Source organism: Bos mutus, chromosome 20 (genome assembly GCF_027580195.1).
Source record: "Bos mutus isolate GX-2022 chromosome 20, NWIPB_WYAK_1.1, whole genome shotgun sequence".
NCBI lineage: Eukaryota > Metazoa > Chordata > Mammalia > Artiodactyla > Bovidae > Bos > Bos mutus.
The window spans coordinates 12270915-12291205 of NC_091636.1; the positions used below are offsets into that span (position 1 = coordinate 12270915).

The 20291-nt window shown below is 41.1% G+C and overlaps 1 protein-coding gene across 4 annotated transcripts; it reads right to left on the reverse strand.

Moving 5' to 3' along the window:
• Positions 1-133: 133 nt before the first annotated feature.
• MOCS2 (molybdenum cofactor synthesis 2) lies at positions 134-18111 on the reverse strand. 4 transcript variants are annotated; one of them, XM_070357482.1, is made up of 8 exons: positions 17941-18111; positions 17486-17607; positions 16164-16308; positions 13738-13865; positions 12993-13143; positions 11797-11920; positions 9832-9937; positions 134-1166 (listed from the first exon to the last, which is right to left on the reverse strand). In XM_070357482.1, the coding sequence occupies exons 3-7, from the start codon at positions 16259-16261 to the stop codon at positions 9869-9871; spliced, it is 570 nt and encodes a 189-aa protein (XP_070213583.1). In that variant the 5' UTR covers positions 16262-16308; positions 17486-17607; positions 17941-18111; the 3' UTR covers positions 134-1166; positions 9832-9868. The 4 variants fall into 4 exon arrangements, with proteins under 4 accessions (XP_070213583.1, XP_070213580.1, XP_070213581.1 ...); XM_070357479.1 differs by having other exon boundaries at positions 134-1475; positions 17941-18110; XM_070357480.1 differs by lacking the exon at positions 134-1166 and adding an exon at positions 1770-7310.
• Between the last annotated feature and the right edge of the window lie 2180 nt (positions 18112-20291).

The following is a 20291-nucleotide window of genomic DNA, read 5'->3' on the forward strand; positions in this document are numbered from 1 at the left end:
AGTCTTAAGAGAAAAATACAACCTTTGGGGGCGGGGGAACCCAATTATTTAAAACGACTGTTTTTAAACAAGTGGAAGTAGTAGGTGTAGATACATCATTAACTTGGATTTTGATACTGTTGGGGGAAAAAAACAGGTCAACTTTTGCTGCTTGTCCAAAGTTGCCACAGAGGATATTTTCAGTGATAATTTTGTTTATAAACGAGGTAAAACTTGCTGTTGTCAGCCCACAGCTGTTTCCCAGGGTCCCGTTTCTTGTGATGATGTGCTTATCAAAACATGCTTGATGACTGGTAGGAGCCTCCTGCAGACGGAATCTCCTCTTAAGTGGCGGAGGGTTAGGGGCCTAAAGGGTTTAGAGGCCACAGCACTAACTTTTGTTTAGCATCTATAACATTTATAGTAAAATCTTGTCTGCTGGAGTCCCCGCTGGGAAGAAGGAAGACATTTCCTTTCTCCTTTAGGATGAAAACTGGCTGACCTGGCTGGCACCTTGTCAATTTTTGAAATTTGAGTAATTGCTTTGGAATCCTTTCTGCTTCCACAATGAACCTCTCCCATGTCCTGGTGCCTCATATTCTGCAAGCCTGCAGCTGCCCACCTTCCTCTCCAGGAGTCTGGAGTTTTCCACCCTTCTGGGACTCTTGTCCAAACCTCCACTCCCAGGGCAGGGGCTCTTCCCCAGGTGTGAGGAGGAAGTTATCCGTTCCACTTCCCGCACTTGCGTGAGTTACTGTATAATCCCCTTAACTTCAGGGAGCTGTTTTCAGTTGGCTAAACATGTAAGAAAAATTAAGTCCAAGTGAACTTCTAATTGTTGATATTTCAGGCAGGGTAAACAAGGGAAAATATAAATAATCTCAGGAATTTGCAGGAAATTACAAGACCTTAGAAACCACCTAGTAAGCACCTACTGTGCTTGGTTCTGGAGAACTTACATTTCCAGAATAATGACTTTAACCTGGGAGTTTGCTCACCAGAGAGTCTCAGGCCCCAATTCCTGATAATCTTATTTAGTCATCAAATTGGGATGAAGCCTGATGACCTGTATTTTAACAAGGGTCCAGGTCCTTATGATGTAAACGGGCCACCTTGTGGAACACCATCCATTCCTCCGCTGCACCTTCTTTTCTCTGTTAGTTTCTAGGTTCATCCTCTAGGCAGGCCTGAGAGAGAAAGCGCAGAGGCAAAGGCTGTGGGGACTATTTTCTGTCAGAAAATACATACTTAAAGCTTCAGACAAGTCGCTCAGCCCCTGAAACTTCAGCGTCCTCGTTATAAAATGGGGGCACTGGGGTGGAGCTCAGGAGTGACACTTTCAACTTTTAAAAACCCATTGTCTGGGTTTCTTATAACACAAATAGACAATCCTCCCAGAATGTGACTCGGAAGTCAGGAAAGCAGGCACGTGCCCGCGTGCGTGTCTCTGATGGTGGCGCAGGGCTGTCTGCACAGTTCCGGGATTCATTTTGCGTCTGACGAAACAAAGGGAAAAGAAACAATTGGCAAAAAAATGTCAGGGGTTTGTAACAAAAATGACATTGTATTCTCTAGTTAACATGTGCTAGAGCCCAATTCTTGTAACAGCTGTGTGGACTCAAACACTGTTTCATTCCAAGGAGTGTTTAATAAAAGAACGGAGGGGAAACTGGTCATTACGTTGATAAAGACTATTTAATAAACTGGGTAACCGCTGTATATATATGTATACTAGTTCTTCAAAGTAATATACTAAGAATTACAGCATGTCATCCTCCTTTACTCTGCCTCTAAGCTTCCTCAGATAAACACTAGACAGAGGTCACATGCCCACAGCAAGCTGGTGAGCTCTGGTGAGCCTCGCCTTAGATGAGTGGCCTTGAAGGCACTGTTTCCATGAAGGAGCTGGATTACTGCAAACTTAAGAAGCCAGCCACTCGTCTCTGCACCATTTATCTCGCTGGGGTAGGGTCTCTCAGCCCTGGCTCTACAGACACTGGGGCCAGGTAACTCTTTCTGGTGGGGGCCTGTCCGGTGTATTGTAGGATGTTTAGCGGCATCCCTGGCCTCGGCCTACAGCTCTACCTACCCGCATCAGAGGCACCCTCTCCCCCTCGTGGCAATCAAAAAATGTCTCAGACACTGGCTGACGCTTCCTGGAAGGTATAGTCGCTCCAGCTGAGAACCACTGCACGAGAGCACGTGGCCTAAATATACAGCTTCTGTCACCAGACCACGGGTCTAAGGCAGAGGTGCCACTGAGCAGTATTCCTTGAGCACTTTTAAGCAAAGGTTGAAGAGTCATCCAAGATATTTAAAAATTGTTTAAAAAAAAAAACAGCTCTGTATTCCTATTCAGCCATACTTTTGTTTTAAAAGTAAGTAGAATATAGGGCTTAAAAGATGTCATCTTAAAGTTTCCATTTCATAAATGGTATATAGACAGTGTGTATAGAATGGGGTAAGAACTGAGTTGCTTCATGCATGGCTGCCATACAAGCTTTACAAAATAATAAAGTAAAACAGTCTAAAGAAACTGCATTGAAATTTGAATTTTGTGCATCGTTCACTTCAGCAGCAAACTGAGAAACTGGACAGATTCCTAACTGGATGTGTTTTTATAAAATAGTGAACATTATTAACTGTGAAAAAAAAGTGGAAACCAATTTATCATAATCACACAAGTGATTATACTAATGGTTATTACACAAGTAGTTATTATAAAAGGTGTAATTTTATAGTGTATCTATTCTGATATACAGTTATAACTTAATATATGACAATCTCATAAATTAAGATATCATAAGCATTAAACAGGATTCCTCAAACTTCTCTCCCTGGTCCATCTTTAATACAGTTTGCACATAGAAAATAATCATATACACGACTTTCAGGAGTATGCCCTCATTAATGCACACTCATTCTAATCAGTTAGAAAGACTAACCATGTAGGGGAAGAAAGTATATATGGGGGCAGTGTCTGAAACAAAATGTTGACTGTTTGAACCTTAAAGAATGAAAATGTAGCCATTATGTAAATATTAAAAAATGGTTTCATACCTGGTTTATTTTGGCAGATAAAGTCAAAATGTAAATGTATATATTGCACAACTATGCTAAATTGTATATTTTTTAAAGACAAATTGTCTTGGATCGTTTCCTTCATACATAATGTATAAATCTTTAAGAATATTTGCTGTTTTGATTAACTGGTTTTTGTCTTTTTTTCTCTCCACCAAAAATATAAAAATGAATGTATGCATGTTTGTACATGAAGTGTCACACAGTTCATTTGATTTCTAAGAAACAACCAAATTGGAGCAATAATCAACATTAAATTAGTTAAGAGCTTTTCTCCTATTAAAGTATGAGAATCAAACAGAAGAGTATTATTCAATTGTAAACCACTCTTTACAGAGCACATTGCTGAATATCATTAAAATCATTTTGAAGATAAAGCTGTTCACTTTGGAATTTGAACTTTATGACTTATGGATCTCGCTGTATTTATCTTGTGCACTCACTGTGCTTGAGAACAGTCAAGACTCAGTTATAAGAGTGAGGATGTATCTCACCACTTATAACAGCAGTGGCCACAAGGATGTTCTGCAGGCAACAAGCCGCCTGCAGTTTAGAGACGAGGTGTAAAGCCTTGCTCCTCAGTGTGGTTGACAGGCAGGCAGCATTTGCATCACCTGGAGCCTGTTACAAAATGGAGCTCTCAGGTGCCATGCAGAACTGAATTCCAACTGGAAGTTTAATAAGATCACCAGATGATTTACAGTATGCTACAGTTTGAGAAGCATCACTCTAAAGCACAACTTATCTCTAGAAAGAAATATGTGTCTGAAACAGAAAAAAGAATCAAAACTACTGCAGACTACACGAGCAGTCATCTGCATAGTTTAAAAAAATTTTAATAGAGCATTTACATACTCTTAAGAATTAAATAAGCTGAAATGAATGTGCTGAAATTGTAAAACAAGACACATATCAGGTTCAGAGACTGGCTGTCACTGCATAGATGGTGCACTGATGCAAAGGCTGAGGGGAAGGTGCTGCCTTTCACAACCTGTGCACAAATAGCTCTGATTCCCACCGCCCCCCCAACACCTCCCTCAATTCGACCCATCTCAATTCTGGTGAAGCACGTGACAAAAGCAGACTGCAGAACCACCACCAGTAAGTGTACCTTATATGCTTCATACATTAAAATACAACTTTGGAGAAAAAGAATATTCATTTTTGTTTTGTCACAGTGGGTTAGGAAATGCTGCTACCTGTATGAAAGCTAGCATTCTGTACCAAATCAGAACATACTTTTATATTTCAGTATTTTAAAAAATAATCCATTTATTCTTTATCACCTTTGAAAAACTACACAGAGCATAAAAATAATCCTCATTCTATCGTGTGTTTATTCGCTTAGTTGTATGTGACTCTTTACGACCCCTATGGACTGTAGCCTGCCAGGCTCCTCAGTGCATGGAATTTCCCAGGCAAGAATACTGGAGTGGGTTGCCATTTCCTCCTCCAAGAGATCTTCCCGACCCAAGGATCAAACCCACGTCTCTGGCATTTCCTACATTGGCAGGCGGATTTTTTACCACTGTACCACCTGGGGGTTCATCCTAGCATAACCCTTTAGTATTTTAAAGATAACCAACTAAAGACTGAAAATTTTCTTATTCAAAAAGAAGGGCTGATTTTCATCTGAGGACCACTCCAACCTAATTAAAAGAAAAAGGCTACTAATTAAATCTGAAATTTTTGATTCTGTGCATAGAGTAAAAAGCTAACTCACTCAAATTGCTCTTGCTATAGCCCTGGCTCTACCGCCCTCTGCTGGGTGAGCTGCCTAACTACACCACACAAATCATGGAATGTAAAGAGGCCTTTACTAGACCGATGGGAGTGAGGAAGGGAGTGGAGAAGAAAAGCTCGCTGCACCTATCCACTTCATTCGTCATGCCAGGTACTTTTACACATCTCTAAGCACTACAACTACACATCACGTCAGGGGTGTTTAATATGGGCTTCAAGTGCTTAATGGGCTTCCCTGATAGCTCAGTTGGTAAAGAATCCGCCTGCGATGTGGGAGACCCCAGTTCAATTCCTGGGTCGGGAAGATCCCCTGGAGAAGGGATAGGCTACCCACTCCAGTGTTCTTGGGCTTCCCTTGTGGCTCAGTTGGTAAAGAATCCACCTGCAATGCAGGACACCTGGGTTCGATCCCTGGGTTGGGAAGATCCCCCAGAGAAGGGAAAGGCTACCCACTCCAGTATTCTGGCCTGGAGAATTCCATGGACTGTATAGTCCATGGGGTCGCAGAGAGTCGGACAGGACTGAGCGACTTTCACTTCACTTCACTCCAGTGCTTGACGCCAACAAAACTTCTGAGCACTCCTGCGTGCATGTTATGGTTAGACACTGATGATAGAGACAAGTCCCCAGTCTCAGGAAATTGATGGTCTAGTGATGGAGATACACTAACAGATGTAGCACCTGAGACAGCGCGCTAAGCGCCACTGTAGGGTATAAAGTGGAACAAGGAATCCAGTTTGAGAGAGTGTAGTTGGAGCAGGCTCTCTGCAGAGGTAACATTTCATCAAGGAGCAAGTGAGGAAGCAACTGAGGGAATACCCGGAGGAAAGGCATCCTAGCAAAGGGGCAGGCGAGGACCCTTGGGGAGAGTGAGCCTGCCACAAATCACCACAGCAAAGCAGGGAGCCTGGAACGAGAGAGCAGTGAGGCAGGAGCCGGGCCATGCAGGCTGTCGGTCATGGTGAGGACAGAGGTTCTGGGGTGTGATTACCTATCAGAAGGTTCAAGTAGGATGATCAAGTGACCAAAGTAGGAGAAGGAAGGGGGACTGTCACCAGGCCACAGCAATAGTCCAAGAGAAATGGGAGTGGTGGCTTGGATGACAGATGCAGCAGAATAAAGAAATGAGTGGATTCAAGAGGCATCCGATAGGAATTGCTTTCCAATTGTCCAATAGGTTCATTCAAGATCTAAGATCAAGACTCAAATTTTTAACTTCTTAACTCACTACTTCTCAAAACATACTGAAAGTATAGTGACTCAGCAGCATATGTAAAGAACAAGCAGAGCCACAAAATCACAAAACAGTTCACTAGAACATCTGCTGCTACCTTCACTCAAAGATAAAACTTTCACTTTTGCTACCTGTTAAAACACTTGAAACACAAGAAATCAGCTTCCTACTTCTTAAATGAACTTCCTAAGCTGTCATATAAAGCCACAGTCCCCAAGTGACTTTAAACATTACAATCTATTTAAAGGTCAGTTTTTTTAGGTTACTCTTCTACTTAGCCAGTTAAGTCACAGACTTATAGAAAGGCTATGTCAGAGTGATGCCAGCTCCTTAATATTTCACCAATTAACTTTGCCACTCCTAAGAGAAGTGGGGATCAACGACGACCCGATTCAAGTCCAGTGCAATGCACTGAAAACTGTCAGACGCTCCATCCCAATTTTAGCATGCCCCAGATTAACTCCTTAACCTGTCTGCACTGGAGACTTAAAAGCTTAATAGTCTGAGTTCCTGATTTAAACAAAACCTACTTAAAATGAAGATATGATTAAAAAAAAAAAAAAGATGCTTAGAGAATGTTTCATGTACTTTGTATCAGGTCAGTTCAGTCGCTCAGTCATGTCTGACTCTTTGCAACCCCATGGATTGCAGCACACCAGCCTTCCATGTCCATCGTTCCATCACCAACTCCCGGAGCTTGCTCAAACTCGTGTCCATTGAGTCAGTGATGCCATCCAACCATCTCATCCTCTGTCATCCCCTTCTCCTCCTGCCTTCAATCTTCCCCAGCATCAGGGTCTTTTCCAATGAGCCAGTTCTTTTTATAATTACTATCAATAAAGATCCTCTAAAGAAATTGAGTATAAAAATTCCAAAAGCCACATAGACTTCATATGAACATAAACTCTAAGTCCCTTCCAAAGGAACCTTCAAGTTGTAGGCTTTTGAGGATGCAAAAGTGAGGTCTTCAGTGACTCAGTGACACTCAGTGAGAAGGTAGAGCTGTATTTGCAGGATGACTTCACTGAACTCCTTGCTGTACAATAAGAGGAGCTTGGTAATGAAGGCCTGGTGGACCTGGAGGCCCAGAGGGAGGACAGAGAGGAAGAAGCAGTAACTGAAGGACCGAGGAAAGTCACGACACAGGAAAAGGCAAGGGCTCTTCTGTATTTGAGGAGACACTGTCAGCTTTTGAGGCACAAGCCCTGAACACAGAACGGTACACGAAGGCTGCAATAGCTGTTCCGAATGCAATCCAGGGCTACCATGTCATCTACGATGAGAAAAAGAGAGCTACTACTCAGGCATCACTGGATCATTTTTCAAGAAGGTAGATAATTCTATCTGCAGCCAGCAAGGAACCAGAACCTGTGCCATCAACGTCAGGGGTGAGTGAAACTGCAGCTTGCCCTCTGGCTCCTGTCACTGACGACCCTTCAGCTCTGCCATCTCCCACTTCCTCTCCTTCCTCCAGTCAGTAAGTCTTCTTACCTGTTCACTGGATGCCAGCTCCTGTTTACCAGCTCTTATACTGTACTACTGTACTTTTGGGGCTTCCCTGGTGTCTCAGACAGTAAAGAATCTGCCTGTAATGCAAGAGACCCGGATTCGATCCCTGGGTCGGGAAGATCCCCTGGAGAAGGGAATAGCAACCCACTCCAGTATTCTTGTCTGGAGAATCCCAGGGACAGAGGAGCCTGGCGGGCTACAGTCCATGGGGTCACAGGGAGTCAGACAGGACTGAGTGACTAAGCACACATACAATATTAAAAAAAAAAAAAACCACCCAATCAAAAAATGGACAAAAGACCCAGAGAGACATTTTTCCAAAGAAGACATACAGATAGGTAAAAGGCCCATGAAAAGATGCTCAACACCACTAATTATTAGAGAAATGCAAATCAAAACCACAATGAGGTCTATCACCTTACACTGGTCAAAATGGTTATCATCAGTCAGTCTACAAATAAGTACTGAAGAGAATGAGGAGAAAAAGAATCCTCACACACTGGTGGTGGTCATGTACAATGGGGAAACCACTACGGAAAACAGTTTGGAGGTTCCTTAAAAAACTAAAATAAAAGCACCATATGATCAAGTAATGCCACTGCTGGGTATATATCTGGAAAACATGAAACTCTTAATCTGGAAAGGCACATGCACCCCAGTGTTCGTAGCAGCGCTACTTACAACAGCCAAGACACGAAGGCAGCTCAACAGATGACTTAAGATGAGACACACTCACACTGGAGTATTGCTCACCACACAAAAACCATCCTTCGCTACAACATGAATGGAGTATTATGCTTAGTGAAAAAAGTCAGAGAAAGATAAATGCTGTATGATATCACTTACGTGTGGAATCTAAAAAAATAATACAAATGAATCCAAATATAAACAAAAACACCTAGAAAACAAACTCATGGTTACCAAAAGGGAGAGGATGAGGGGAAGGACAAATGAGGAATGTGGACTTAACAGATACAAACTACTACACGTAAAACAGATAAGCAACAAAGATTTACTGTGCAGCATAGGAAATTACGCCAAAATCTTGCAATAACTTATAATGGAATATAATCTGCAAATAACCCCAAATCATTATGCTGCACACCCAAAACTAATCAAATATTGCAAATCACACTTCAGTTTAAAAAAAAAAGAACTATATGAAAATTATATACTAAGATCTATCAAGGTAATATATGGGTTGACCAAACAAAAACTGGACCATTATTTAGTATGAGATTTTGCAGAAAACATACCTTTATTAATGACTTCACTAACAACAATGCTGCTTAAGCTCAAAAGATATCTGAAAATGCTTTACTAAATAATCATATAATTTTCCTTCTTAATTGGTTGTGAGTACAATCTTCTAACATTAAAACACAAAACACCCTTGCTAGTTTGTCTTGACAATTTTATGCTCATTTATATACTGATACAATAACAAAATATAATAAGCATTATGATAAGATTATACTAGATTCTGAAATAGAAGAAATCCTCATAATTATGAAATATCTTACGTATCATCAGGCTACCCCAGTGGCTCAGCGGTAAAGAACCCGCCTCCCAATGCAGGAGATGTGGGTTCAATCCCTGGGACGGGAAGAGTCCTCGGAGAAGGAAATGGCAACCCACTCAAGTATACTTGTCTGGGAAATCTCATGGACAGAGAAGCCTGGTGGGCTACAGCTGACAGGGTCTCAAAGAGTTGGACACAAATGAAGCGACTGAGCACACACGCATCATCACTGAGTTTTTAAAAACAAGAAAATATTGCTTTAAACTTATAAAATTGTACTTAGCTTATTTTTTTAAATATATAAATTCTAAAAATATATCAAGAGTATCTGATAAGGACTTTTTATAACTTGCAGTTCTGCCAACATTCCCAAAATGCATCCCTGACAACAATATCGCTGGGCATAGGGGCAGGGGGTGGGGTCAGGGTGCTGGGGGTAGGAGGCGGACAGAGGGGGCAGCCTGAGATAGTCACTGATGAGGGGCGACCCCTCAGTGTGAGTCACATTACAACTGGAACAGTCATAGAACGGTTTGTCCACCACAGGCATCACTCCTCACATTCAAATTATTTTCCATTTTTCTCCCTAAAGCCTTTCTTTCCTCTGTTTCTAGTTCCCATATAAGCCCTCGTCCTAAACACTCATTTATTTTGCTTTCTTTTCTCCTCTCTTTTGTTCCACTGGTATAACATAAGAGATCAGCTTCATTAAACTATCTTCTAGAGAAGAAGAATGGAAATATGATCAAAGATAAGAATTTACCTAGTTTAAATTTTAGGGCTCTAAAAACCTAAGTGGTTTAATCACTGGTTGCCCAAAAGCATTCTTTGTTTCTTTTCCAAGATGATGATGATTCTTCATAGATTTCCTAAAAAACAGAACCATAAGGAGAATTCAAAAGAGAGCATTTTAATACATGCAAATACACTGGAATAAATCAGGCAAATGAGTATCACAACTATTTAAATGTGCTCTTCTTTTAACAATCCAATGGACATTTGCGTAAGGCATTGACAGCAAAAAAATAACCAAACATGCTTCCTACACTCAAGGATTCAGTCCAGTAGGAGAAACAACAGACAAGAAGCCTTAACAAGGCAAGGTGCCAACATCGAGAAGAATAAACTATTAAATCTACTCAGGACCACGATGGGCAATAGCCTGAGCAAAGTTACGTCGGGAAGACGGAAGGTCTTTAAACACTTTGTTCTATCAGACACACCTGCTACCTCCACATTTCTAAACATGCTTTTCCAAAGGCAGAAGGGATGTTTCCATTAGCTCTGAAATTAAAGAGACCACCACGGAGGTTCCTAAACAGGTCTGAGCTACATGCTGGTGACAAGTGCTCTGTAAGTGCCTGCCCTACCCACCACCCTCTTGCCTACGTCACAGACAATCTCAAAGCACAGGCTGGAACCAGAACCAGACTGGAATTTAGACAATTTGGGGACAGAAGAGGAATAAGAATATCACGTATTCTTCTCTCTCTAATCAGATTCTATCATGTTGGCCACAAAGTTCAGGTTTTTCCATTTTATGGACACCCTCTCACCTTCTACAGACAGAGAAGCAAACAGAAAGCCCAGCTAGTCCTCAACATCCCATCTCCTGCTCTCTCTACTTTGTCAGCTGGCTCACTATTCTTTCCTCCCAGGTAAAGAAAGCTCTTTCAGCCAGGCTCACAATTCATTCTGGAAGGCTCTTTCTACCTTGCTCGCTCCAGGGGCCTGTCTCATGGTCTATCAAAATGGCGGCAGCCTTGCTCACAGCCAAGCAACCAGATACCTGAGCTTCACTAGGACAGATTCCTTTCACACACGCTATCTTCTAGTTCTTAAGTATCCCCTTATAACAATGGGTTTCAGTTTTAATTCAGAAAATATGGGTCACTAAATTTCATAAGCAGTGGTTCAGAGTCCAACTAACTCATCTCAGCACTGACTGAAGCAGGAGGCTCCTAGAAGGACTCGCCCTCTGGTCCTTCACTCCGAGCCCTGCTCTACTGGGCAGTGAATGCATTCCTCAGCTTTGCATTCAGCCATGAGCCGTGGGCAATTTGAGGCTCTCAAGTGGAATTACATGTGTCTCAGAGTTCTGAGTTCCTACTGTTGAGGTAACTATACCAGGGGAGAAATCAGGGAGCTGGGCCTTTTCATCTCTTCAGGATGCTCTAAGAAGGGAACTGTTTGCTTTTATTGATGGGTTTGATGTATGGACCGAAAACAAGCTAGACTTTCTAACTTAGGTCTTTAAATCCACTCTGCATTTTCTCCACAGAGGCAATATCCTTTTTTTTCCCCCTGAAATGAAGGCATTCTAGGAGACGGTTCTTTTGCCTTGAGAAATCTCTATTTTAGCCATTGCCTAAATAGCCATGCATGATTCCTGCTCTCCAAAGGAAAGACCCTCTAACTCAAGGGAATTCAATTCCAAGGGATACTACTGCACATATGAGCCACTGGAACATTCCAGACTAGGAATTCTAACTGCTACCACTTGCTGAGGTCTTCTCCCAGTCATGCATTATTTGAGGCATGTATTTTTCATGCTTGGAAAGAAGATTATTACATAAACACCCTATTTCATAGATAAAAGAAAACAAGATCCTATAAAGTCAGGGAAGGCCCATGAATATATACTCTATGTACTCTTTTTCTTTGTCCTTTAAAAATTCCTAAGAAAAAATCATGTCCAGAGAGAAAGGTAGGTATTTTTCTAACTTACCTTTTTCCATATGGGCACCCTGGCTTTTAAAGCATCAATGGCATAGCTCACAGCTTCAAGGGATGCAGCCCTGTGGGCTGAGGACACAGCAATGATAACGCTTGCTTCTGTCACTGGAACCAAGCTTTAACAAAATGAAGACAAAAATTCATCATCTCCTCTGAAGCTGCATGTTAAAGAATCGACACAAAAAAAAAAAAAAAATTCCACTGAAATCCAGCGAACGTTTAATTCCTAGAACTAAATATCTGAGCTTCAGCGGTAAAGAATGGTAAAGGCTCAGTGGTAAAGAAACTGCCTGCCAAAGTACGAGACACAGGAGAGAGAGGTTTCAATTCCTGGATTGGGAAGATCCCCTGGAACAGGAAATGGCAACCCACTTCAGTATTCTAGCCTGGAGAATCCCCATGGACAGAGGAGCCTGGTAGGCTACCGTCCACGGGGCCGCAGAGAGTCAGATACAACTGAAGCCACTGAGCACAACACACAGAACTAAATATCCAGTTCTATTTTACCTAAACATCCCATTTAGTTAGAAAACAGTAATTCATCTCAGTTGCATTTAGCAGAAGCCAAAGCTGTGACCAACTTGTTAGCATGTATCCACTAGATTTATTTGATGGGCACCAAGAAGAAAGAGACCTCACTGATTCAAGTATCTGATTCAAATAAACAAGGCACAGGTCAGGTAATGTCTAGAAATACAAAGCAATCGCATGATGAATATAACACAGAATTTAAAATACTGAATAGCAAAAAACAGTAAATAACAGAATTGATAACAGTATTAAAAAATATAGTAGATGATAGATTTAGTCCCACTGCTGGGTTCTTTACAAAGCCTGGAATTCTACTCTTCTCAGAGATATAAAAAGATGAACTAATTTCATGACCTCAAGAGGCTTTTACATCAAAAAATCTCAGACTGTCATATAAACAAAGTCCAGACTACAAAACAGCTGGGCACAGGGCCTGAGAGTCTTGCACATTTGGACTTTGTTACAGCATCTACCACTACTACTCTCCAAATGTTACAATATAACAAGCAGCCCTTAAAGGCACAGTCGCTCAGAATGATACATGAACCTCCCTCTCAAGGTAATACAGGATGCCAGTGAAAGATCTCAGAATCAGAATTAGTACAAAGGTGGAGAACAACCACGCTTAATCTTTTAAACTGATAAAGGAGATCATACCCAAGTCGATGAAACACTGCTATGTGTCTGACTGGCCATTTCTCTCTCATGTCACTACAAATTTTTCTTATCTCATTTTCTGCCATTGGTAGATATGCTTCATACTCTAAGCTAATGACTTTTTTCCCTTCGAAATTATTCCTTGTAGTCCCTAAAAAAAAAAAAATTTACAAAATAAGGCTTCTCCTTATAGTTGAAATAGCCACACTAATAAAAAAAAAAAGGAGGGGGTTATTTTTTAATAGCATACCAGTTTGTGTAAAAATTACTTTGAAAATTTCTAAACATGAAGACTTGATTAGAAAATCAAAAGATAATTATCACAAAGATGAGGAAATAAAATGACACTGATTAGCCAGGTTTACTGAAAATACTCAAAAGACAAACCAGTATATATTCCCTTTCTAAGAACAAAGATTTGACACTTGAAAACATCACGCTCCCAGGATTATCATTAAGTTAATTATCATCACCATTTTTTCCTCTCAATATCTGGAAAACACAGAATTCTCTATTAATAATGTTTTTTATTCTTTTTTTTTTTTTTTTGTCTTTAAACACAGGTTAATTTAAAGATTATTAAAGCAAAGTAAGAACTAAAAATTTCTAGTCACCACCATGGGTAATCTCGGCTTACTGCTCAGGATCTTAAAATCCTCTGACTATTAACACTCGAATAGGAGAAACACTTGCTAACTTCAACCGTCTCGTACAGTCAATAGACACTATGAAAATTAAAACTCACCTACAAAGAGAGATATTGCGCCACAGAGTGGAGAAATCACCAGCTGTGAGACTTCATCTACTGAAAGTTTCTCAGATGTGAATTTTATTATATCTTTAGATTTCTCTTCAACTTCATTCATATCTTTTCTAGAAATAAGATATTACTAAACCTTAATATGGAGAAGGAAATGGCAACCCACTCCAGTATTCTTGCCTAGAGAATCCCATGGACAGAGGAGCCTGGTGGGCTGCTGTCCATAGGGTCACACAGAGTCGGACACAACTGAAGCAACTTAGCATGCATAGCAAACCTTAATATAGGTACTAGAGTCAAAACACCAATTTATCGGCTGTATTTCAATTTATGGTTTTTTCTACATTAGAAATGTTCAATTCAGTCACTCAGTCATGTCCAACTCTTTGTGACTCTTAGATATGTTAGGAGGCATGATTTGAAATATGATGATAAAAATAAATGTAAAAGTTTAGCAGAACTCAGTAATTTACAAATACCCCTAATGAATCAAGCATGTTATAAGAAGTTTACCATTAACATCATCACTTAAAAGGTAATCTATCTCATTGGTCGAAATATTCCCCATTCTAGAACTGCTACTCTTACCTCCTTCATCCACAGGCACATCACCTCTAAACCACTATGTTACCAAGCAGTACACTCAGTACTGGCTTTTTCTTTATCCAAACAGGAGAGCAAGCAGAAATGACGGAGATGCCACAGGAACTGGGTTCATTTCATCAGGCACAACCCAGTTAAGTAACTGAGGAAACAAGGGAATGAACTGAAGGCCTATTCATCAGATGCTATAGGTCCTTTGCCATATATTTCATTTCATCCATCAAGGATTTATTACATACTCACTAAGTGTCAGAGATTGGATATTGGCTGGGGGACAAAAGACCTGGCTCCTGCACTCAGGGCACTTATGCTGGAGGAGGAACAAAGCAGGAAATAGGAATTACAAACAGGGATAACTTATAGAAACAAACAGGGTTCTGAGACAAAGCATGGGGGTTGGGGAAGGGGTACTTATGAGGATATTTATGATCACACTACTGAAGAGAAAAAAAAAACTACTGGATTATTCTGATGCTACGAGATTTCAGGATGTTTCAACCTCCTGCACGTGCCACCTGAGTTTTTTCCACTTTTTCTTGCAATATGATATAGGTAACCCAAACATCTATGAACTTCAGACCACACTGAGTCCCATAACTTGATTCTATAAGAACACAGATTCTAAAACTGCATGTTAGAAATCTTGCCAAACACATTCAAATAATACACACTGCTGCTGAGTATCTTCCTAATCTTCTCAAAGGACAGCTCTAATCATCACACGCACACACACACCTTCAATGGCAGGCGGTTGTTTTCTGAATAAATTCCAAACTCAAAAAGCAGCATTCTTCTATAACCATGGTGGTGATATGGTGGCTACAGTTTTCAAATCAAATTGAGATACATATCTAACAAAGAATAGTATTTTTTCTAAATAGAAGATCTTGCCAGGTGATTTGCTTTGCAATATTTATTCTTCACTTTTTGGGGGACTGTCCTCCAGGAGAGTGGAGAGAAAAAATGAGAGAAAGAAACAGGCATTCATGGCTTGTTTTTTCCTTTAATGCAACCAAAATTTTGCCATCTAGGATGATACTTACTCTTGACTTTGAAATAAAACCACTATCAAATTAAGAAAGTTTTCTTTCATTCCTAACTTACAATTAGGGATGTCTATTAATTTCTACATTATTTATTTCTCAGTTGACAAATTAAGCCTCATTCTGTTTGCCTCTCCACATTATACTAAGCAAGGTTCTTACACATTATCATACTCAGACATGGACCTCATTTTTATGTAGTAGAAAGATGACATGGGTCCTAGAGCCATTTGCAATACAATTATAACAATAAAGCTGTCTTTTTGTACCTGGAAAATGGCAAGCTTTTTTTTTCCTTAGGAAAAGAAATATTCTTACTTTCCAGCTACACAATTTTTCTCCATTTCTCTGTAATGAGGAAAGCTATTATCCAGTATTAATAAGCATTATTTGTGGAAAAGTACCCAGAAAGTCCAATAATCTGACTTCAAATGTTGGCTCTCCCACTTATTAGCTATGTGACCATGACAAGTTTTTTTAACTTCTTTTCGGTTTTCCCTTCTGCAAAATAGGAATATTAAAACACCAGTGTCTGGTACTGTGCTCCACACAAAATAAAAGCTCAACTGAACCATGTTAAATCAATAGAGTGAACATATCAAAATGACATTCAACTGCAAAGATGATAGGCATTTGTAAGTCCACCTGCACCAATAAAGAGCTGGTGCAGGCAGTCTTACAAAGAGTATAAAGTAAACAATATACAGGTTATTATCTGTATGATCCTGCTCCACAACACTGGTTAAGAAAAAAACTCTCACATACCCAGGTGGCTCAAAAGTACTACCCTCCACTAATGGGAGGGATAACGGCAATTTCGTCTCCTGATTGAAGCAGGAGGAGCTGATCTCCAAGCTCGACATATTCTTGACGAACAGCAAATATCACTTGATTTCTGACATCAGCCAATCTGAAGGACAAAAAGTATAATTAGACCTATCAATTATTAGCCTATTAGCTGTTAGATCCTAAATCTCCTCAGCTGCAATTAAAATTACATAAATACTATTTTATGAAGCATCCTCCACAAAATGACTAATTAAACTCACTCATATTTTGCAGAGAAAGTATATATCCACTGAAGAACATACTTATTCACCATGACGAATGCAGTAAATTGCTAACAACTCTTTACTGGATGTTGGGTGTCTTAGGCAATTAAAGAAACAAAGAAACAAACAAAAAACCACACTAAACTGGAGACAACATTCAGACCAAGTTAAAAAAAAAAAATTTATCAGTGCATGCCCTCCCCAGGAGCTTTCCATCTAAGGAAACAAGTATGCCAAGTATACCCTGTAAGGCTGCAAAATACCAAGTGCCTCTCAGCCAGGTGAAAGGTAAAGTAGGACAGAGGCCCAACCACTGCCGTTGATTATCAGGGCACTTTAAGAACTTAAAAAGATATGAAATCAAGAAGGAATAGTTTTCTTTTGGAACATACATTGTGGACTGTCTGCTACACAGCACCAAAGCTTCAAAGTTAAACATCTACAAGGATTTAAGTGACACTCAGTATTCCTGGAACACGTTCAGGTGAGCCAATTTTGTACTTTGTTCCAAAGAAGACTCATCTGAGGTAGGAACAAGAGCAGTAAAATCAGACAATTCTCAAGAATCAGAAAAAAAATAAATCAAATGTTGCAAAAATGCAAATTCAGTAGCAGCTACCGTTTCTTATCTTTCATTTTTCTTTCAGTCTTAAAAATTTCTATCTTGAGTTCTCTAAAGAAGCGGTGGGACATAAAAATTTAAAGCACACATTTTAACAGAATTTGTAACAATTTCATTTAATGCTATAAAAATGCAAAATCTAAATTTTCAGTATTATGTAAATTAAAAAAGCTAATATAGTCATGTCTCTTTCGGAGTATCTCAGCTCACTGTGTTTTTTAAGTAAAATATAAAACTTTTCTTAAGGAACTGTTTATTTTTAAATACTATAAGTTTTCAGAAAAAATACAGCTAATGATACTTTTGACATTAAACATGGAAATCAACATTAACTTCTTACTTTTATCATTTACTCATGCATTTTTAAATATTAAAAAGTGCTTATCATATACATTCTACAAATTTTTAAGTACCCTGGATGGCGTGTTTCTATCTCATTCCACAGCTGCAATGCTTTTATTTCTTGCGGCACAGAAATGGTCTCAGAGCGAATTCCTGCTATTTCAGCGCTTTTTGCAAAATACAACACTTCCACCTGAAAAGAAAGAAAACATATTTAACAGTAACAACTCATAGCCCTTTTCTGACTCTCAACGTGGGGTTTTGTTTTTCAAACGCATTACTTTAATCAAAGACACTTTTGATAAGTTAGAGAAAATTAAAATGCCCATAAAAATTTCATTATATCCACAATTTTGAAAAAAATGTAGGCTTTCTAAGTATAATTCAGACTTTCAGATGCTTTTTAGCTTTATAAATGTACGCGTGGCACGACTAAACCTCTAACAATATCTTCTTAGAAACCATGAAGTTGGCCTTTAATTTACATAAAATTATAGGCAATAGCACCCCACTCCAGTACTCTTGCCTGGAAAATCCTGTGGACGGAGGAGCCTGGTGGGCTGCAATCCATGGGGTCGCTAAGAGTCAGACAAGACTTCACTTTCACTTTCATGCATTGGAGAAGGAAATGGCAACCCACTCCAGTGTTCTTGCTTGGAGAATCCCAGGGATGGGGAGCCTGGTGGGCTGCCGTCTGTGGGGTCGCACAGAGTCGGACACGACTGAAGCAACTTAGCAGCAGCAGCATAGCACCTTTTATAAGCACTTAGGCAGTGAACAAATGTCTGAGTCAAGAGATGAATTACACAAATAAATGACCAAATAAGTGAAAGACACGTCTTTCACGGTTGTTATGACCTTCGATTCCAGTCTACATTACATTGAACCCAGCTGTCCGGAATTATGTTACGAAACATACAAACCCTGATAGTTACAAAAGCAGATGGGTCTGAAACACAGGATAAACCGGTATTCCCTAGGACAAACCTATGTAAGACAGCCTGGTATCCAAGGGATCCGCCCAAGTAAAATAACCCACCTATCACTCGGAGCAAATCATTCTCTACGAAACAAGCGTGCGTGAGTGCTAAGTCACTTAAGTCGTATCCGACTCTGCGACTCTGTGGACTGCAGCCCACCAGGCTCCTCTGTCCATGGGATTCTCCAGACAAGAACACTTAAGTGGGTTGCCGTGCCCTTCTCCAGGGGATCTTTCCGACCCAGGGATCGAACCCCCATCTCCTGAGGCTCCTGCACTGCAAGTGGATTATTTATTTATTTATTTTACCGCTGAGTCACTAGGGAAACCACGAAACAAGCAGAGGTCTGCAAATAATCAACGGTTGGCCAATGCACAGATGCAGCGCTTTCACCTAAGAATTCTTAGTTAAGAGCATTTCTTTTTAAATTGAAAACTTGTCTTCTTAGGAAAGAATAATCTGAGAAGCGTTTAGGAACCAGCTGGTCTTCTGGGCCGTCACCCGCGTAACTAGCGTTCGCGGAAATCGACTTGACTTTCTTTGGGGAGGCCACAGCAAAGCCTCCGAAACCGGGAGGGGCCACCACCGCGGTGACAGTCTCCGGGGTCTGACTGAGCAGGGCTGCTTCTGTGGAGGAAAAGGCGGACTCATTCGGGAAGACTTCCCACCCTTACCTGGCACCGGGGGACCATCCCGCCAGGAACGTCTCGCCCGCTATCCCGGCCGCGGAAGCGGAGGCGCCAAGTGGCGCAGCGCGCAGGCGCAACCTGCCGGCCCCTTCCGCCCCTACGCAGCACGCGCAGAGCTGGTTCCGCCCCGCTGTTTACCTAGCTGAGTTTGCGCCGCGGTTCCTTAGAGTTGGGTGTTCGGTCGCGGATGGGTCGCGTTGGTGGGCGAGAGGTGGCTGTCATTCAACGGGTAAAAGGCTGACCACGCGTGCCTTTATCCTCAGACGAGGCGCCGAGGTACAGGAGAGCCGATCCTGGACTTTCCTGGACACCTGCCTCCTCCGTTACGGAAACTCTGCTTTTCCGCTCGCTCACCTGCAGGCTTCTCTTTCACAGTGTTTACCTACCCCCGCCTTCTGGTGAAGCAATGGCAACCCACTCCAGTACTCTTGCCTGGAAAATCCCATGGACGGAGGAGCCTGGTAGGCTACAGTCCATGGGGTCTCGAAGAGCCGGACACGACTGAGTGACTTAACTTTCACTTTTATGCATTGGAGAAGGAAATGGCAGCCCACTCCAGTATTCTTGCCTGGAGAATCCCAGGGACAGAGGAGCCTGGTGGGCTGTCGTCTGTGGGGTCGCACAGAGTCAGACACGACTGATGCGACTTAGCAGCAGCAGCAGCACCTTCCGGTTTGTAATTACTGTTCATTAGATGCTTAAGGCATTTGACCTGTATACATTTATACTTTTTCTGAGTAGTTTACTATCTGCTTAGTGATTTGTCCGCGCACTCCTCTACCATCTCCAACTTTTTACCACCAAGAATTCTTTTAAATTGGGTAGTTATGTAGTTACGTGAGTATAAACGAGGCGGCCCTCTCCTTGCAGCTCACAGTCCTGGATGTGAAACGGTCATGAACCAGTGATGGTAGCTCAGTGCACCGAATAGAATATACTAGGCTTACATCTTCATTTCGTGGGAATGGAGGCGGGGGATAGAGGCTGGTCACCTGAGGAGTGTGGTCTACGAAGTCCTCTTGGAGGAGAGAGATGCTTGAGCTAAATCTGCTTTAAGGATCGGCAGCAAAGGGCAGGGTGGGAGTAGGGATGAGGAAATTTTACTAGCCTTTGCCAAGCCAGAGGGATATAAAGCAGCATAATGACGTCACAGAAGGGCAAAAAGTTGGCCAAGTAGGTGTGGCTCCTGCAAGGAAGTAGTGGGAAAT

Coding starts and splice junctions, on each gene's coding strand:
- MOCS2 (XM_070357482.1), bottom strand. CDS start 16,261: ATGTCGAGCTTGGAGATCAGCTCCTCCTGCTTCAATCAGGAGACGAAA. Junction 13,144..13,737: donor CGCAATATCTCTCTTTGTAG/GTGAGTTTTAAT, acceptor TTTTTTTTTTAG/GGACTACAAGGAATAATTTC. Junction 11,921..12,992: donor GCAGTGTTTCATCGACTTGG/GTATGATCTCCT, acceptor ATTTTGTTAAAG/CTTGGTTCCAGTGACAGAAG.